General features: G+C 39.9%; 1 protein-coding gene across 1 annotated transcript; it reads left to right on the top strand.

Moving 5' to 3' along the window:
* Window positions 1-447: 447 nt before the first annotated feature.
* Window positions 448-20,195, top strand: LOC116249980 (FIP1[V]-like protein). Its single transcript, XM_031623295.2, has 9 exons — window positions 448-1,573; window positions 7,460-7,698; window positions 11,474-11,600; window positions 11,683-11,751; window positions 11,829-11,978; window positions 12,136-12,237; window positions 12,323-12,651; window positions 16,711-18,487; window positions 18,831-20,195. Exons 1-9 carry the CDS (start codon window positions 707-709, stop codon window positions 19,419-19,421), a joined length of 4,251 nt encoding a protein of 1,416 aa, XP_031479155.1. The 5' UTR covers window positions 448-706; the 3' UTR covers window positions 19,422-20,195.
* Window positions 20,196-20,253: the final 58 nt, after the last annotated feature.

A 20,253-nucleotide genomic window follows, 5' to 3' on the forward strand; every position in this document is an offset into this window, starting at 1 on the left:
TCCCTTACTCACCAATAGTGGTAGTTGTTAGGAACCAGATGGACCAACTCCTTCTTCATGGGTGGAGGTCCGACCTAATTCCTAACATCTTATAACCAGTGTCATACTTTATTAACTTCTCTAACTCAAACATCTGAAAAGAAGGGTTTCAAGTTGTTTTGTTCGAACTTGTTCACAAGAATCAATCTACAACCTGAAATATTTATGACAAGTTAAGCAATTCCACGAGCTTCGAACTCGATGTCATAAAATTCAAAGAAACAGGTCTGATTTGGAACCACTGTTTGCACTTTCCAACAAAAATCAACCACATGGATTACGTATCCGTGGTCTATTCGTCAGAAATCGGGAGAAGAAAAAGCCTTAAAAATTTGCAGAGCCAACAGGTTTTGAAGTTTATACGTTATAAATGTTTTCCTGAAGCTGGATAGTGCCACGGTACTCGGGCTAACCCGGAGAGAGAGAGAGAGAGAGAGTGAAAGAGACGGCGAGTTGGTCGTGGGCACCGGAGGGGCTCGTGGGAGAGACTTGCCATCGACTACCGCCCTCCTTCCTCAAGACCTCCCTCTCTCTCTCTCTCTCTGAGTCTCTCTCTCTCTCTCTCTCTGAGCACTTCTTTAAAGAGAAGTGGTAGAGGGATGCTTTTGTGTTCCGCTGTCTGAAGAACCACCTCGGCGTCGTTTCGTGTTGCCGTCGTCTGAATCGGATGGATGTTGATGACGAGTTCGGGGATCTCTACTCCGATGTCCTCGTCTCGTCTACTGCTCCCGTCGCCCCAGCGGTGAGCCCTAACCTTAATTCTTCCGTTGGCTCCATTCAGGATGACGACGATGACGTCCTCTATGGACTTACTAACCCTAAAACAGCGCCGCCCGTGCCGCAACGTGCCGCTTCCCAAGGGGTTCCATCGCCGGAGCAAGCTGCTCCCGAGTCAGTCGAGAATCTTGGGTCGGGGAGTTTTAGGGTTTCGGCCGTGGGCGAAATCGGGTTGGTCAAGGCGCCGGTGGACGGTGGAGTCAGCAAGATTGAGGATGCAGATGCGGGAATTGAGCAAGGGATTGCGAAAATCGAGGAAATTGGCGTTGATGACGTCGACGCTCTGAACTCTGAAAAGGTTCCCGGGTTGGCAAGTCGCGAGCCACCGACCAAGGGTTTTCCTAGTGCGGCTGGTGGAGACTGGGTTGGCGCTGCTACCACCGGAAGTGGGGTTCCGGCGAAGGAGGATGCGTGCAGCGAAGAGTGGGACAGCGATAGCGAAGACGATTTACAGATTGTTCTTAACGACCAGAGTGATCCGGTTGGTGCCAATTTCGAGAAGCATCAAGAGATTGGGAGCGAAGATGAAGACGAGGACGGGGACGATTTGGTTATTGTTGCTGGAGACGACGAGCAGGTTCCCCATCAAGCCATGGAGGAGCAGGAAGATGGGGATGAGACGGCCCAACTTCCGCAGGAAGGTGATAAAAAAGAGGCAGGGGACGCGGCAAGGGTGAATGCAGCCGTACCGGGCTCTATTGGGGGAAGAATGGGTTATAGCAATCATGGTTATTATCCACACCATTCGCAATTTAAGGTCTGTTTGTGTTTGTACCATTTTCAACTTTTTGGTTTTGTGATTCATTGTAATGGGAAGATTTTGGGTATACGTGGGTGTTCCTGGTCTTGTAGGTGTTATGTTTTCTGTAGCTTAATTAGTATCATTCTTTAATTTATTGAGCTGCAAATGTCGATCTCTCTGTTGATTTGGTTACACAATAGACGTACTTTGGCCATAATCGATGAGTTATTTGTGGGCAAGGCGATCGTTTATGAGCTATAGTTCTGAATCTGGAGGTTGGTCACTGGGGAACTAATAACCTAAGTGGCTGTAATAATGGTTTTGTAGTGCATCAATGGGAAGTGGGAAGATCCTTGTTACAGAAAGTAGTCTGGCTCAGATTTAATCAACAAGGGGAAAAATTTTCAGCCTACAACTATTAAGGCTCAGTAACACTTCTGGATGTAAGAGCTTGATACTCATGAGGGGAACATATGCAATTAAGGGTGAAACTGGTTTTTTCAAGGTTACTCCCATATCGAGGCCTACTTTCTAGATCTAAACTCAAGATTAGGTGATTCACAGCCGCTCTAGCAATCATCAAGAGGGTGTACAGTGGAAAGTCTATGTACCTCTGTTTATTTTTGGAAGATCTTTGGGAATGGTTGTTGAACAAGCAAGCTTCAGATGTATGCACTGGATGTAGATTTATTTATTGGCAAACTCTTTTGTCCATTCCGGAGTAATTGTGTTTGGCACAGGGGTCTTGCATTAACCAAATGTTTAGGTTTGAATTGAAAATACACCTCTGATTTGCCTAAGATCTAAATTTTTAGCATTAAGTGCTGGGAATTCAGGAACCTTTTTTGCTTTTGGAAAACCTTTAAGTAAGACTGCTTTTAACTTTTCCCCTTTTTTCTTTCGGGGTTGGTGTGGTGGTGGTGGGGGGGGGGGGGGTAGAGGGGTGGGGTTGGAGGGAAGGGTGGAATGAGGTGGGGAACGGTGTGTGGTGTGGTTTGTGAAACCTTTACCTGAACTACTTTAACGTGACAAGGATTTTTGCTTTATACAAGCATAGATGGAACATACTGTAGAAGCAGGAAAACTACACACTTCTTGAGGTTTCTCCAAAGAGTTAGAAGCTGTGAGTAGGCTCGAATTTCATTAGTAGGATGCTTGTTTTCTATGTCACAAGATGTTGAATAATTGAATTCACTCTCACTTCTGCGTCCATTTTTGAATTTATTTCTTATTTTTTGTCCATCTGTTGCTCCACAATACATCTAACACATAATTTCTTTTATATATATGCTCTTTCTCTATGACTATCACTTACATAAGTAAATTATGTTTTACCATAACCAGTATGACACTCATTTGTTGATTCGACATCACTTCATACTCATTTTCATTGTTTCTGCTTTTGCCTTGTACTGATTTTATATTTCCTCTTTTACTTATGGAATCACTTAAAAAGCATACCATGCTTCCCAATTTGTAATGCTTTAAACTTTTATTTCCGTCCATCTGCTTCTTTTAGGAGTTCATCCAGAAAATTTAACCTTTTTCCTCATATGCTTAACAAAAAAGAAAAAGCCATCGGCTAGAGTTCATTGTATCATCATTTTCAAGCTGTTTCCTACTATTTTTGACATGGTGTTGATTTTATGTTTCCTATTCTGATATTACATGTTTGAGATATTTTATCCAAGAAAATTAAGTTGGATCAAGTGTTGAACCTTCGCGAGATACAATTTGTTTGTTACAAAAAGGTCATTCACCTAACTTGCAGACCTTCATCAGGGATAGAATGATAGATGCTTATTCTATCTTTTTTTGCCAAGGGAGTCAAAATGAGTAAAACTGCATTCAATGGTAACTGCTCCATGATATTGACAAAGCTTATGGCATTGTAAATATATTTGGTGGATAGGAGAATAAAAATACAAAGGTTATTAAACAGAAATGGAAACGAATTGCAAAAGCAGTAGGAATATCAAGGATGAAGAAATAAGTGTTACAAATTCCTTGCACTCCATGTAAACGTTGGACAGTTCTTTTGCTTAACCCTGGTTGGAGTGAGTAGCTTCATTTGGTGGACGGTGAACAATTTATAGTAGTACTTGTAGAATTCCAAATTAACATATTGATGGGGCAATTTTTCATATCAGCAATCCTGCTTTGTCTTGTTTTTGTTGCCTTCATTGCAAGCCACAATCTTTGTGGATAGTATGATACACGTTGCATATAGGAGAGATGAAATAATGGTAATACAACGAGATGTATAGCCTATGAACTTCATCCTGGCTTCAATTTTAGATGGTTTGTGCTGATTCTTGATTGGATTGCAACTTGCTAAGATTTTAGTACCCATCATTTTTATATGATGGATTTGGAAGAAATCCTGCACAAGTTTGTGGTTTTTTCAAGATTGTTGCGGCTACTATTGAGAGTAAAAATTTGGAGTTATTTGATTTACAACGTGTTGATTACTTGGACTATAAATAGCTTGGTGAGAACAGTAGTTTTAGTATTTTTGGGGATAAAGTTTGTTTCTATTGCAAAGGCAAACAATCATCTATCAACTATGTGTTACCTACATTGAAGTATCTCTTCTGATCGCCTTGAATGCAACTTTGAGCTTTACTTTGTTAGTTTAATCATTAGTTTTACCTTTTGGTGTTTATACTTACCAAAAAGTCCTATTGGGCATTTATATTTCGCAAGTTGAAGTAAAAAAATTGAAACCATGTAAACCTAATTTGCACCTTAGGCCTGGCCGATCCAAGTTGTGTGGTTGGTGAATATTTGGATCTTCTTTCATATCTTCGGAATGGATCTAAGTATTTATGATTATAAGAAATTCTGACACTGAAAAAGTTCTCTAACGTTCTTCTGTTATGCATGTGCTGGGAACATGATCCCGTGGCTGTTGTTCAACCGACAGCCATCCCTTCTACCTTATTGAGTCATTACATGATAAAGCCCATATACCCTATTCAGCAATTCACCACTTCATGGTCTATTTCTATTTGAAGGAAGGAAAATAGATACTGTTACTACATGATAGTTATCAGACCAATTAGAGTAGGAAGGGATCCCAATCCTAGGAAATCAGAAAATGAATCCATTAGGAATCTTTGTTCCCAAATATTGATTCCCTTATGGAAATCTTGAAGCCCCATTATTTTACTTTAAACTGGCTTTGGATATCATTTCTTACTTGTAATTTTTTTTTTAAAATTTTATTTATTTATATCACTTCATTGGTGTAACATACATATGATTTCCTAAAGAGTTCTCGGTGTCATTTCCTATTCAATTTCTGCTTTTCCTTTCACTGAAAATTTGAAATGTCTGCTCAACATATGGGTGTGTGTGCATTCGTATTTCTCTCTCTCTTTTTCTCTTATGCTTCCGTGTGTCGGCATACGTTGTCAGATGGCTAAAATTTAAAAATTTGTCATTAAAAACAGTTACTAAATTAGCATTAGACATGGTTTATGGTGTAGCAATGGTTTGTAGTGGCCTTAGCAACAATTTGTAGTTCTTTTAGTGACAATTTTTTAAATTTTAACCATCAGGAACACATGCATTGATTTTCCATATATATATATGTTTATTTAGGGAGCTGTGTTGCTCTGCTTTATTATTATTAAAATTTTCAATAAAGTCTTGGAGAGTCACCAGCACAGTTGTGAAACCAAAATTTTCTTCTGGCCAAAAAAGTTGTGCCAAGTGTAAGCTTGAGAGAGGATAAAAAGTGATTATTTGTGACAGGCTTGTAATAATGACTTCCATTCAGCAACCAAAAGATGAAGACACTCATGACTGCTGAAATCTAGAAGCATGTGCTGAAATGATCAATCGGTGAATGAGCTAGAATAATGAACAGGGAACAATGTCAAGGGTGTAATGTAGAAATGTTTCAGTTAATGAAGGAACACAGTTGTACATTTTTTGGGGTTTACGGCTGGAGTAATATGTAGACCGCCCTGTCGGAAATGCATTCCAGATGTCCATGCCAAAGAATAAATTTTGGAGAGATATACAAGGGGCATAGGATGTCTAAGGCTCATGCAGTAAGACATTTCAAATGCATGTGTATCATGCTGAACATTTCTGAATCTCTTGAGGGTGCTATTTAGTTCTTAGGTTGGGTGTACTTAAAGTATGGTTTGGGTTAGAGTGCAATAAAGAGAATCTTATTATTTTAACACATTCACTAGGTGGACTGACCTTTTATGAAGACAATAAGAGCAAATTGTCAAGGCATAGTGGTCATATGAGGGACTATTTTTTGTTGCTTTTACGGTAAAGCTATGATAGAAGCATGAGTTCAGGTTAGTATGAGTTTTTGCAGGTTTATGGACATAGGCTCATCTTGTGATAGCTTCTTTTATGCTTTTGGTTGGAATCAGACAATGAATTTTCTTACATTGTGACTATCTTTGCATGTACATTTTCCTTTCTTGTTGTTCTGTATTGTTTTAATCTTTGTGATGGTGAAGAAGCCAAACCGGTTAGAATAAATAGTTTGCCCATATGCTTGGCTTGGAGAATGCACAACTAGTTTGCCATCCAATGATGCTATTTTGACACCCTTCCAGGACACTTATTTTTTTATTATGTTATTCAGTGCAGAACTACACAGTTTTTTGGCCCAGAATTTGCAATAAATGCATGAATACTGGAACTCATTGGCTTTTTACGTTGTTAAAATGTGGCCAGCTCATAGCACATAAGATTCATGTTAAACGTCCGTGCACTAATGGAGGTTAATATGCTTAAGGGCACTGTTCTTTGAGCGGTTGGTTTGAAAGAGAAACAAATAAGCATGTATTTAATCCAGGATTTATTGGCAGCATAGGTAGTGAAGCCTGAAAATGGTTTGATGCATAATGATATGTATGGTGTCTGGACTTCTTTGCAGGATGAACAATAGATAGTCCAGCTGCCATTGCCCCTCTGCTATAGTCCAGGAGGAGAGATATGCATCTTAGATCTATGTTATTTGAATTGGAAACTTGTACATTACACTTCGAATGAATGCAATTTTTTGTTACTTTTCATTTTCAAAGAGGAGTATATTAAGGCAGCTGGAGCCTTTTTGAAGCCAGAGGGAGACCAAAAGTTTCATGTACTTTTGTAATCCTTTACTATTAGTTTGAGTGATAAGTATGTGATTGCTTTTGAGTATTGTTACTATCATTCATATTCAAATAATTGAACTCCTTAAGCTATTTTATTTTTTAAGTCCTGACCTGAATTTTATTTATTTGATTGTATTAAAAAAATGTGTTTGCTAAGCACTTTTAGTGGATGAGCATCAGGTGCAAGATTTTCTTGTCTTGATGCAGGAACATGTTTTTCTTTGTGTGCCTGTAATCTTTTTAGGGCTGTACCTTATCATATTGTTTTCTTTTTTCTTCCAAGGATTGGTTTCCGCTTGGAAAAATGCCGGAAACCAAATTCTCTTACATTTTATTGCAATATTTTTCTACATTGACTACATGCATACTTATTTTGACATCATTACTTGCTAGAAATAAAGTTGTCTGCTGTACATATTGAAAATTTGGATACCATGTTTTCTTCACACGCTAAGGCATTTATACTTTGAACTTATGATCTTTGATCTACTATCACCTTTGGAAGCTGGTGCAAAGGGACTTTTCTTTTTCTTCTTTTAAACAATGTCAAATATGAACAAGACTGCAAGATGGTTTGTCAAATACCATTGCTGGTGAATTTAAGAAATCAGTACTGTTAACACCATAAAGTTTCTCAAACAACTGTCTGTTGCATGTTTTATTCATACATGTTTGTGAAATTGGGCATATGTGTTATATCTGTATCTATATATCTGTTGGTTATCTAACATGTGGATGTTGCTTGCTTATCACACCTTTTTATGTGCAGTATGTGAGACCTGGTGTTACACCCAATAATACTGCTGGTGCCCCAGGTCAAGTGCGGCCTGCTGCTACACTGGCCATGGCTCCAGGCCGTGGAAGAGGTGATTGGAGACCTACAGTGGGGAAAGCTCCCACAATAGGGCAAAAAGGTTTCCATTCTGGATTCGGAGTGCAAGCATGGGCTAACCATTCTGCTGGTCGCGGTTTTGGCAGTGGATCAGAGTTTACGCTTCCATCTCACAAGTGAGTTTCTGTTAATTATTGTCCAGTTAGTTAAAACCCTTTAGTCAAAACCATTTTTTCCCTGCTTGGGGAGAAACCTGTCCTTTTCCCATACAAGTTGACCTCATGGTGAAGCTTTTGTTGACTGAGTTTGGAAATCACCAAAATCAGTCACGAGACTCATGATTAGACGAGGCCTGAAGAGACATGATTCCAATTGTCAGATGTTGGTGCTGTTCTTTCTTTTCACAACACCAAACTGAAGCAAACTGCATGGAGAAAAGAAACCCATAATGATGCAATATGGTCAGCAATGCATAGTTTGCTCATAAAGGCAATCTGGTTGTAGGTTATAATGTTAATGTCAATTTCAGTGTTGTGAAGTTCAGTTCTTTTACTCCGATTCTGTAACTTCAAGCCGTTGGATCTAGATTGCAAATGACTTATGTCAATCCTTTCTTCTCCCCTCCCGGCTCCTGGCTTTTACAAAATCTGCCTGCTCCCTGTTATGTAATTTTCTGGTTTATTTTGTAGTTGTTGTACATTTTTGGTTGACCAAGTCATAGCATTCTTTGTGTTTTCTGATTCTTTATGCACCCTACTTTTCATTATATGGTTAATATGTCGAAGTTATCAAACAAGCTGTGGGGATTCAAGATAGAAGAATGGGAAGAAGAAGTGTGTTCATAAATATTAAGGGGATTCAGAATAGATTTGGCAAGTAACTTTTTTTCTGGTTTATATACACCTGGAATACCTAGGAAAAAAAGGTGAACAATGGAATGAAGACTGTGCTTTTCAACAAAGAAACATAGGGAGGAAGCCTGTGAAACATGTTAATAGTTGGGTGCCTTTGAGTTCATACTGTTAGAGATGTGCCAGAATCCACAGAATGGCATCTGTGACATTGTTAACTTGCCTTTTTTTTTTTATATTTGTTGTACATACCGTTATGATTGTTTAATGGTACATTAGTGATGGATGTACACGGACATGTATATATGTGTGCATGCATGCATGTGTGTGTGTATGTGAGCATGTATATGCATGTATGTTATATCTATGCTTGAAATGATGTTGTGGAACTGTATGAAATAATTCTGTGGTGCGGGACCGACGTACCTTTTTATTTATGTTCAACTAGGACATCAAATGCTTGATCCAATCTTGCAGATGTCTTCAGTATGATTCTTTTACACATGTCAACGGGTCTGGTCACCTTAAAAATGAAGCTTATGATGATTGAAAAAGGAGTTTTTCTAAATAATAAAAAAAACTTATGTCAGTTGATCTTAATACATGAAAAATAGTAAAAAATTATACAAACAAGATCCCACAGTTAGTATGCCTTATTGATGGTTAAATTTGTGAAAATCAAGAAATAGATAAGTCAGGTTTTCGTGTTTGATCATAATTAAGAATATATGCCCAACAGTGAGGATGAACAATTTACTTTAATTCATACATGTTGCTAGTTCAAAGCTGGATTGTTTAACCTTCTTTTGCACAAGCGGAATAGATTGCTTACCAATCAGCAGTTTCTGAGAAGCACTACAAGTCTACAGCTTATGTAAGAAAGATACCTTTTGTGAAGGAGAAAAGAATTGTTAGGAAAATAGTAGGAAGAGGACTGTGACTCCACTCCATTGGCCAACAGAATGAAAAGGGCTGTTCACCGCTTGCTTTTTGCATGGTGATAATTCATAACAGTTCCTGATTATAACTTGACACTAAGAGTATGCTACATTGTGAGGCCATAGATCATTATATGAATAGTTTGTTATTTTCTTCATGGACTTAACCCTTTATGGATGTCATTGAATTACTGGCTTACTGATATGAACTTACCCATGTATTTGTTGGCTAGGAATGTTGCTTCTTAAATATGTACTCTCATTGGATGAGAAAGGAGAGCGAGCATAGCATATGTTTACTGTGTCTTTGCCAGTTTTCCTCCATGTTCTGTGCGGGATTCATCTGTTTTTGTCTCTCATATGATTGCCCTAATTAATCTGTTAGAGGTGATTCCTCGTAAGGTGCACTTTTTAACATCTCATGTGTGAGGACTTAAGAATAGTCTTATACTGATGAGATTGAGAATCTTCGAGGGCTTTATAAACCTTGGTGCAGTATTACTAGTTGTCCTGGTTTCTAGCTGCAAACTAATTCCAACTAAGAGGTGGATTTGGCTCTGCCATATCAAATACTAGGGTCAGTTTTGTGCTAAGCTGTTGCAGTTGGTATTAGAACCAAGTTCAATGCTTGGGACTGAGGTCCAACACCAAGGATGCATGTTCTTTAAAGGGAGTGGATTGTAACACTTCTATGTAAGATGATTTAAGAAGAATTCTATCTTTGTAGATGGAGACTTTGTGAAGGGTTTATAAACCTTGGTTCACTATTAACATTGGTGTAATCTTTTTAATAGCAAACCACCCACGGGACAGGTTGAGGTCTATCACATATCCGATAGGCAGCCACTATGGTCAATGTTGGGATAGGTTGTCATGTTGATACCTAAATTCCTTTTTTCACCATATTTTGTTCTATACTTCTATTGTAGAGAAAAAACACATTAGACTTCATATTGTTGTTCCATTGAGCAAAGATAGTCTATCTATAGGTGTAACAATCATTCTCACTCCCACAATGGGGTCAAACTCTTGCTCTGGTGGATCTCAACCTGCCTCTTAGCAGTAAGCCTGGGCATCGGGCCGGCCCGATCAGACCCGGGTCCGGGCCGGGAAAAACTTGGCTCGGGCCGGCGGTGGCCCGGCCCGGCCCGACTCCCGCTCTCCCTCTCCCTTCCCGTCTCCCTCTCCCTCTCCCCCTCTCCCTCTCCCTCTCCGCTTCCCCTCTCCCTCTCCCTCTCTGCTCCCTCTCCCTCTCCCTCTCTGCTCCCGCTCCCCCACTCCCTCTCCCCCTCTCCCTCTTCTTCCTCCTCCGTCTCCCTCGCCTCTCCCCCTCCTCCTCCGTCTCCCTCTCCCTCCTCCTTTGTCTCCGTCTCCCTCCCCCTCCCCCTCCTCCTCCATCGGACGGCGACGGGAGGGCAGGGGGAAAGGGGGTCGGGAGGGGGAAAGGGGGTCAGGAGGGTGGGCCGGGCCGGGTCTCGGGTTATCGGGCCGGCCTGGCCCGATGCCCAGGCCTACTTAGCAGCTTTGGTTCTAGTCCCCAAAAGGCTAGGAACGAGGGCAATGTATCACTTAACCGGCCGCTTATATGTCCCTGAAGATTCTTACAATTTTTGTTACAAGACTAAACTCTCACATCCTCCCCCCGCCCCCGGTGTGTGTGGGACTCCAGGTCAGAATATTGAACTAGCTTTGGCATCAACTATAATGACCTAACCCACTCATATACAGGACTCGGGCTCCTAGTCCGGTGGATACCAACCTGCTCCCTAGCAGCTTTTGTTTTAACTCCAAAAGGGTTAGGAACCAGGACAATCTACCACTTAGCCGGTCCCCTTATATATCTTGAAGATTACTCAGTCTTTGGTAGATGACTAAACTCTCATAATAAATCTGTTTTTTTGACAAGGAGAAGAATTTGTTGGATGCATATTCTGAAATTTAACATTGTTTAACACACTTTGGCTGTTTGAGAGTTTCAGTTATTTACCATTGAGACATAATCTGTCCTTTTCAATCTCGGTACTTCTGTAGATTTTCTATTGATAGTGCCCTTCATATTCTTGAGAAAGAAATTGAGGGTGCTGAGCTGTTCGTACTTCTGTATCAGCTCTCCTTGGGCATCACTGTGCTTATGACACTCACTCATTGGAAATTTCTTCCAGGACAGTGTTTGATATTGATATCGATGCTTTTGAAGATAAACCATGGAGACATCCCGGTGTTGATGTAACCGACTATTTTAATTTTGGACTTGACGAGAACAACTGGAAGAACTACTGCAAACAGTTGGTATATCCATTAGTGAATAATTGACAAAACAAAAAGCAGTTTTGTGGAAATTAACAGCTTATCTCGGTTTCTCTATGCACAGGAACAGCTCCGTCTGGAAGCAACTATGCAAAGCAAGATCCGTGTCTATGAGAGTGGGAGGTCTGACCAGGTGAAGATACTTGCTTGTGCCAACTCTTGATCCATGTTGTATTTCACTCATATCCAAAATTTTTGTTTTTCTTTAAGGATTATGATCCAGATCTACCTCCAGAACTTGCGGCTGCTGCTGGTCTTCATGATGTGTCAACTGATATTCAACTTACTGGGAAGGTGGATGGTGGGCAATCGGATATAATGGGTCATGGTAGAGGTTCAACACGCATTCGGCCTCCAATAGTATGTTTTTTGTGGATCACTTATCCTCTTGGACTTCTCTCCTTTTCTTAAGCTAGTCGTTGTTGTTCATATTACATTCTCATGTAATTTTTCTTTTTATTGACAAAGTTGGTCTTATTTGATTTGCCTTTGTAAACCTTCTTGCTTGTGAAACCAGCCAACGGGGAAGGCAATACAGGTTGAGGGTGGTTATGGAGAGCGTCTGCCTTCCATTGATACTAGGCCACCACGTCATCGTGATTCTGATGCGATTATAGAGGTGAAATTCCCTCATAATGTTAATGATTGACTTATACAATGTAGTATCTTTGGATGCATGCTGACTGGTTGTTCTGTTGAAGCAGATTGTCTTGCAGGGTTCCGTTGATGATGACTCTGTCAGTGATACCCAGGGAAAGCTAGAGAATGAGCTGCGAGAAACAGATTACAAAGAGGAACGCCATGAAGTAAAAGGAGTTGATAAACAGTCTGATATTGAACCTTTTGGGAACTTTTCTCAACCTTACAGTGGTAGGAGAAGAGAGTTGTTTATGCAAGGCAACTTTCTGGGTCCACTCCATGGTAATATGCATGGTGAACCTTTTCCTTCTGAAGCTAATCTACAAAATGATTCTATTGACAAAGGCCAGACCACCATAAGCCCTGTTGGAGCACCCTCGTCTAATCAAGAAAGGTATAATCGCAATATATCATCATATCTTGCGTTCTTAACCTTATTGGAGTTATGGTTTACAATCTAGTTTCTTAGTTATTAGTGGTATTGGATCCTCTGTCTTCACCATGTCCTATCATGGACTTTCACTGAAGCATGTGCCTTTTTGGTGGGCATGTTTGTGTGAGAAAGGGTAAATTTCATCCTATCATGGATTTTCACTGAAGCATGTCCCTTTTTGTTGAACGTATTTGTGTGAGTGGAAGAGTAAATGTCATTTTAGAAAGCATAGGTACATGGATGATATACGGAATATTTCACAATTTCGATGTCAGGTATAACTATGTACAACACAGTTGTGACCACTTATATATGATAGCTGATGTTTACGGCATTTTTGCATCTTTCATTTGCAAAAGTGACCATGTGGAAGTAACCTACATGATCGATTTTGTGCAGGATCAGTGACCCAAAACTACACAAATATTTTAGTCTGAGAAAATCATTGTTCAAGTAAAAGACGTGACTAACATGCACGCACACACCACAGAACCATTAATGAGTTTTCTGTTTCAGTTTTTAAATATTTCTCCAAGTGACCTCTAGAATATGCAAGTGCACAAATTCTCACCCAGCTGCTAAGCACTCTGTTGATGAACCAATAGATTCTAATGTGTGTCTTAAGGATCCTAAGATGGAGCCATAGCAAGGGCATGTGCTAACATCACCTAGGATATCATAAAATAAGTCGCCAACTTCAACAGGGCAGGATGAGGAGATTCATTAATTTTATCCTCTTGCGTCGTTTAATAGGAGTGTGGTAACTACTGCATCATGCTTTCCACTAGGAAGGTTTTGGTGCACAGTGAGAAAACTCATTAATTTTATTCTTGCTTCGTTTGGTAGGAGCATGGGAACCTAAGTGACACAGACATGGCTGGAAGTTTGCTGTACCCATGTCGATGCACTTGGACCAACAGTTTCGAGTTTTGCATATTTCCTGTGAAATTTTGCAGGTTCTTTGTGGAATTTTGCATATTTTTTGTGCCATTTTGCACAGACACACATGCATTATATATATATATATATATATATATATATATATATATATATATAGATAGGGAGATTTATAGAAATCAGACCATCTGGTCAGGGACAAAAACCAGATCCTTTAAATCTGATGTTTAAGGTGTTTTTTTTTTTTTTTGCAATCTAACCTTATGGATATGATCTTAACTAGTCACAGAAAATGCATTTTTTACGAAAAAAACACGATAAATTAAATGACCGTTTAAAACTTAAAAAAACACATTAAAAAAAAACGTGTTTTTAACGCGTTTTTTGTTTTGTTTTTTACTTTCTTTCACTTTTTTCAGTTTTTTTTAATGCCAAACGGTTTTTTTTTTTCATTTTTGATTTTTTATTTGTTGCAAATCTACTTATCTTTTTTATGTTTGTCTTATTAGTTTCTCACTTATTTTATTTTCCCCCCATTTTTAGTTTTTTAAAATTTTTAAAAATTTACCGTATTTTTCCTGTTTTTTTTTTCATTTTTTCAAGCTGGCCGTATTATACCCAAGAAAAACCTCGCCGTTTAAACTCCGAGATGTTATTTGTGACTATGATCTTAAGAATAATTTGATGCCAAACATATATTAAGTTAATCATTTTTTGGGCTTTAATAGTGTTTTTAACTTTTCATAATAAGCAAAAATGAGTGGCTCCCATAACATCAACATTTTGATAATAAAAAAATCCACATTTTTCATAAACAACTTGAATCAAATCATGTTTTATATCAAAATAGTTTTTATCAAAATAGTTTTTATAAATATATTAGGATGTTTATATATATATATTTTTAAATAATTTTTTAACAAAAAAATTAAAGGGTCTGGTTTTTGTCCGAAACCTAATAATCTGGTTTCTATCAATTTCTCTCTCTCTCTCCATATATATGTATTGTATATGCACCTTGCCGTATCCCTGTCCACAATTTTTTAGGTTGCGTGTTTGTACCAGTACCCCCATACCTGCACCAGTAGTAATAGATGGGAACTATTGCATCATGCTATCCACTAGTATTGTCTTGGTGCACATGCACACACGTGAGAGAGAGAGAGGGAGAGTCAGTTTCTATAACTACTTATTGACTGAAAAAATTTATAAGGAAGAGTACCTCCATGTCTGAATCAGTTAATACTGTTACGTTCTGTATGGTAGTCTTCCTTGGAGTTAGTAGTCTACTGCTTTATGTTGGGTGGTTAACCAAGTTGCAGTATAGCCATCTAGAAGCTAGATATGCCTATACTGCTGTAGGAATTGATCCAATGAGTGAGTTTATTTGCCAGTTACCCAGGTAATCTTTTTCTTGAAGCTTGCTGTTCACTTTTATCCATACTTTTTAAAATAATTTTTTTTGGTGTAGGAAACGCTATTTGAAATTGTCTTTCAAAACAAAATTCACTTCTACTTAGATAGGCCATCAATTTCCTCAAGAACAGAGACCATTTAATGAAGGTGGCCATTTCACCAATATGCCGAATATTAGGCACTGATGGCCCAGTTTTTATCTTAGGATCATGGTGACTGGGGAACTGATCTACTTTCTGCATGAAATAAACATTTCTGAACATGGATAATGCAAGTATGAGGACCTTTTGCGCCAGCAGGTGCTTTATCAGTTTTCTTACAATAAAAAGATGTTGCAGGTAGATAAGTTCATATCCTACCGTAACCATTTTTTGGACAAAGATTTTGGAGTTTATGCCTTTTACGTGAAAAGTTCTCACTTTCTTATCTTTGTAGTGAGCAATGAGAGAAAATGATGCCTTCTCCCTGAAAGAGTTTAGTAAATGAGCATTTGGAGCATGTTATATCTGTGGAACATAGATCCTTCGGCATGATACAATGCTAATGTTGGTGTGGGATTTCATGCTGATGGTGCCAATTAATTGATGCGATTCTGGGACAATGGGATGACTCTTCATCCCCTTCCCAACTCCCTCCCTCTCTCTCTCTCTCTCTCTCTTTCCCAGGGTTTGGGTTTTGGTGTTTGTCCGTGGCAGCTTACTTAGACCTCACCTTCCTGCGATGCAACTTGTTCTCACTCCGTTGATGTTTTTATGAGTCTTATGACCACTCTGGCACGGCTTTTTAAGCCTTAGAGGATTTTGATTGTTCATTCCTGTTACAATGGTTATTTAATAGTTAGTTTTTGAGGTGTTCCCATGCCATTCGTCAGTTGCATCTTTCCCTAGGTGATTTTTGAGTGTTCATTCATGTCACAATGGTTATTTAGTATTAAGTTCTTGAGGAGTTTCCATGACCTTCTCACTTGCATTTTATCCTACTTGAGACTTTGAATGTCATCTAACGTACCTCAAGGGGCTAGTTTGGTTACGGACACTTGAAGAGCATTTTCTCCTCTTGCAGTTCTTTAGACTTTAGAAATCTAACTAATAGTATAACAAGTTAATAATGATTTGGGGTGTAAAGTAGGCCCTTAAATTTCTAGACTCTGGCATATCCACACTGCCACAACCCGATCTCTCTGCAGTACACTCCATGACTTCTCGCTTTTGGTTTTAAGTCCAGTTACATGTTTCCATGTTTTGAGTTTCTCACCCTTATCAAGGTACCTCTTTTCTGAAGTCATCCCCATATCATCTGGAACTTGACATGAAGGTTGCTATGATTGCCAAAAGAAAGATAGGTTCCTAATCAATATGCCTAGAAGCCCTAGAGTGATATTGAGGCACAAAAATAGTCTTTTGGACCACAAAAATCATCAAAACGATACAGATTCTATCATCTTTTGGTCATTTAATCTCTAACACAAGGAAGGGATTCATGACTAGTATCTTATGTACCATGTGCACTGAGTGTAGGGCAGTTTCAGAAAGATTGGTTCGGGACATGTGTGATTGCATTATTATTATACATCGATGTATTGTTTCAGTTGCTTTACCAAAAAAGTCATACCTGTCGGAGTAATGTTATTCTCGTGGGCAAGATATTTATGGTTTCCTTGTTCCAGTAAATATTTTCTGACGGGCTTATTCTCTTCATTCTGTATAGATGGTTGCATGAAGCTGCAGTTAGGGAGAAACATTCATCCATCAGCAGTGAGCCTTCAAGAGGTGTTCTCCCTACAGAAAATATCGAAATGAATAGGTCTAGTTGTAGTGGTGAGGAACATTCTGAAGGTAGTAAAGCTCCTAAGGAAAGCACAGAAGTATCTTCTCCTGAAGAGGATGTGGAAGGAAGCAAGCAGAGCCTTGCCATTGAAGAGCCTGATAATGTGGATACATTGGCTGTCAGTTTGGAAGCAGAAGGTGAGGTAGCTTTCGATTTGCAAGTTCCAAATGAGACTTCTGGTGATGGTAGTTCTGTTCATTCTGCTAGAAGGCAAAAGCTAACTTCAAGGATTGAACAACCTGTTAGTGAAGATCACTCTGAAGATACGAAAACAAATAGGAGTGATGACAGTAAACCCAAACCTGTAAGTAGCAAAGATAATTTGAGGCGCCGTGACTCTGGTGATGAAGAGGTTGTTCAAAATGGTAGGTCAAGCCGCATTGCAGATGCCAAAAGGCATTACTTTGAAGATGAATCTGGTTTGCAGAGGAGGGATGATTATGTCCGAGGTGGTAGACAGGATGTGGATAGAAGCAGGGTGAGTTTGAAAGGAAGAGAGGATTACCATCATCGAAGCAGCAATGATGCATATGCACATAAGGAATGGGATGGTAACTCTTCTTATCATGCTCGAACTAAAACTGAGGGTTACGATCGACTCAAGGAAAGGGATTCATTAACCTGGCAGAGAAGAGATGACGATGTGCATGCTAGGCGGCAAAAGGAAGAGGAAGTGAGGAGAAGAGACAGGGTTGAGGATGCCAGCTCAAAACCAAGAAATAGGGCACTTGAAAGTGGAAGGAATAGCAAGGAAGAGCATGCCCATTTGAAAAAAAGGTATGAAGATGGTGATTGGAGGGGTTATCATGACAAAGAGGTACGCAGGTCAAGGGAAAGGGATGTTCTTTTGTCAGGTCAACATGACACTGTTGATGATCCTCATGCTAAAAGAAGGAAAGAGATTGAGCTTCATAGGAGGGACAGACTTCAGAAGGAAGATGTGGGGCACACTTATGGAAGTAAGGAGGATCTAAGTAGGAGGAGGAGGGACAGAGATGACAGCTTAGAGAGACGGAGACGAGAAGATCCTGGTCGAATGAGAGACAAGCCTGACGATCAGCACCTGATAAGGCATCGAGATGGTAATCGAGATAGTAATCGGCGGCAGAGGGAGAGGGAGGATCGCCACAGAATTAAACCATCTCATGAAGATTCTCAAGTGAACTGGGATAGAGAAGCGCGGGCTCCAGGGAGGAGTGGACAAATTTCGGAAGATCAAATTCGGCTGGGGAACTCACGCATTGAGTCCCGTGCTAAGGATGAGCCCAGGGATTCTGGCAAGGATCACAAAAGGCGACACAGTGAGCTACCTAAGGGTAGAGATAAGGTAGAGGAGGAATCTTATCCACAACATAGAGCACGGGAAGACCTTCATGTGCGTGATGGTCATCTCAGCAATGAGGACCGCAGCTTGAGGCATGAAAGGTTGCGTTCTCAAAGTGATCATGTTAGTGGTGCTAGTGAAGGTCAACATAGTTACAGGGAAAGAAGTAAAGAAAGACCAAGAAAAGGCAATGAATCTGAAATGGGTGATCAGGATGTTCCTGCACGAGGCGATCGGGATGGGGCTGCACCAAGTACTGCTGATAAGCCAGGCAAAGCAGCTGTTGGAAAGAGAAAGTTAGATGACCGTTCAACTTATCAGAGGAATGAAAAGGTTCAGCTCATGGCTATTATTGATAATTTTGTTTCAACGTTTTTTTTGCTGCACGTATTGATTGTTCAGGATTGGGCAATGTCTGAGTATCCCATAAAAGCAATAGGAAGTGAGCATCTTTATAGTTTCGTTTTGTATGTTACCTAGCTGATTTTTCAATTTCTCTCTTCCTTTCGTGTCCATCGCTGTTTCTGTTTTCATTTTGAGGCTTAATCACACAGAGCATAGTTGTTCGCGATGGCAGTACTATACCTTGAGGGCCTAGTTCAGATGTTATGATTATAGTTCGTTGTCTATGTAGCCTTCTCTCATCTAATGTGTTTGCATTAATTGCTTCAAACAGGCCACAAAGAAGGGCTCTTTTGCTTCCGAAACTGACAATGGCTTGCGGAGGGTTCAAGAACAGGAAACCACCCATCAGCAGCATTCTTCAAAATCACAGAAACATTCTGATGAGGGAGGTTCGGATGATGAAGACATGAGGAAGGGAAGATCCAAACTGGAACGCTGGACGAGCCACAAGGATAGCAATTCCGTACCAATACTAAAGGCCCATGATAGTGAAGCAGGCTTCTCTGACCACAACCATGGATTGATGGTTGAACAGGATATGAGCAAAACGGATGACGTCAAGAAAACAGAAGTTGCTGAGAAGGTGGAAGAAAATATTGCGAGTATTGTGCCCAAGGAATCTGCTGTTGATACCCTTACCCTCATGTCTGAACATGGGCATGCTGATAATGAAGCGAACGGAGATGACAAACATCTTGAAACAGTTGCAAAACTAAAGAAAAGAAGTGAGCGATTTAAACTGCCTATGCTCAATGAGAAAGAGATTAGCAGAAGGGTGGAGTCTGAGGCATCAGTGCAGATGGAGGCAACTGAGGTCAAGCAGGAGCGACCTGCTCGTAAGAGGAGGTGGGTGAATAACTAGGATTTCAAGATCAGTTGCAGTGCATTCTAGACTCTACTCCATTCTATGCTTTGAGCAGGGATGTCACTTCCTCTACAGACGACTCCCTGTCTTTTATCGACCTGTGATGTTCTGTCTGGTTGGGTGTACCCATGCTCAATAGGCATACATGAAAATTGGCTCCCATTTTCATTTTGTGTGTACTGAAACGTGAGGTAATCGTCTCCCCCTTGGTGGAATCATACCGCTGAGAAGGCAAATACTTTGTATTACACAAAACAACAGTGGCACATAATCTTTTCATGGGTTACCGGGCTGACTGATAATCCTACAGTCTGCATGAGGGCAAGGCGATTGGATGTTCTGCAAAAGTTACTGTCCGTTGGTCCTCATACATTATTGGACACATTCGCAGACGTTGGCAGCTGGTTCTTGGACATCAGAGGTTTTGAAGCTCATGACAAATGAAAGCGACTGGCGTTCTTTGGGGGTGAAGGGTTTCCTGTTTCTTTTTATGTTTGTAACTTCTTCACACGATATCCTCTCCTTTTTCGTCCTTTTTCTCTTTTCCATTTCAAGTTTATTAACTGAGAGGATGATTGAGATCGTAAAGCCAAGGAGCATATGTACTTGGCGCTCTTGTAGATTTTCTTTCCCCACATTCTGAAATTAGTTGCTCGATTAGATAGTATTTGGGCTTCAAGCGGTTATCTTACTCTTGTCCTCTGTTGAAGCATTCTCTCTTGAGAGCATCCCCTGTTTTGGAGATCTTATTGAATCCAAGCTCACAACGAAGACGTGAAGAATAAATAGTGAAAGATTGACGAGATGCCTCCTCTGTTTGCAAAGGATG

This window comes from Nymphaea colorata, chromosome 3 (genome assembly GCF_008831285.2).
Source record: "Nymphaea colorata isolate Beijing-Zhang1983 chromosome 3, ASM883128v2, whole genome shotgun sequence".
Lineage (NCBI taxonomy): Eukaryota > Viridiplantae > Streptophyta > Magnoliopsida > Nymphaeales > Nymphaeaceae > Nymphaea > Nymphaea colorata.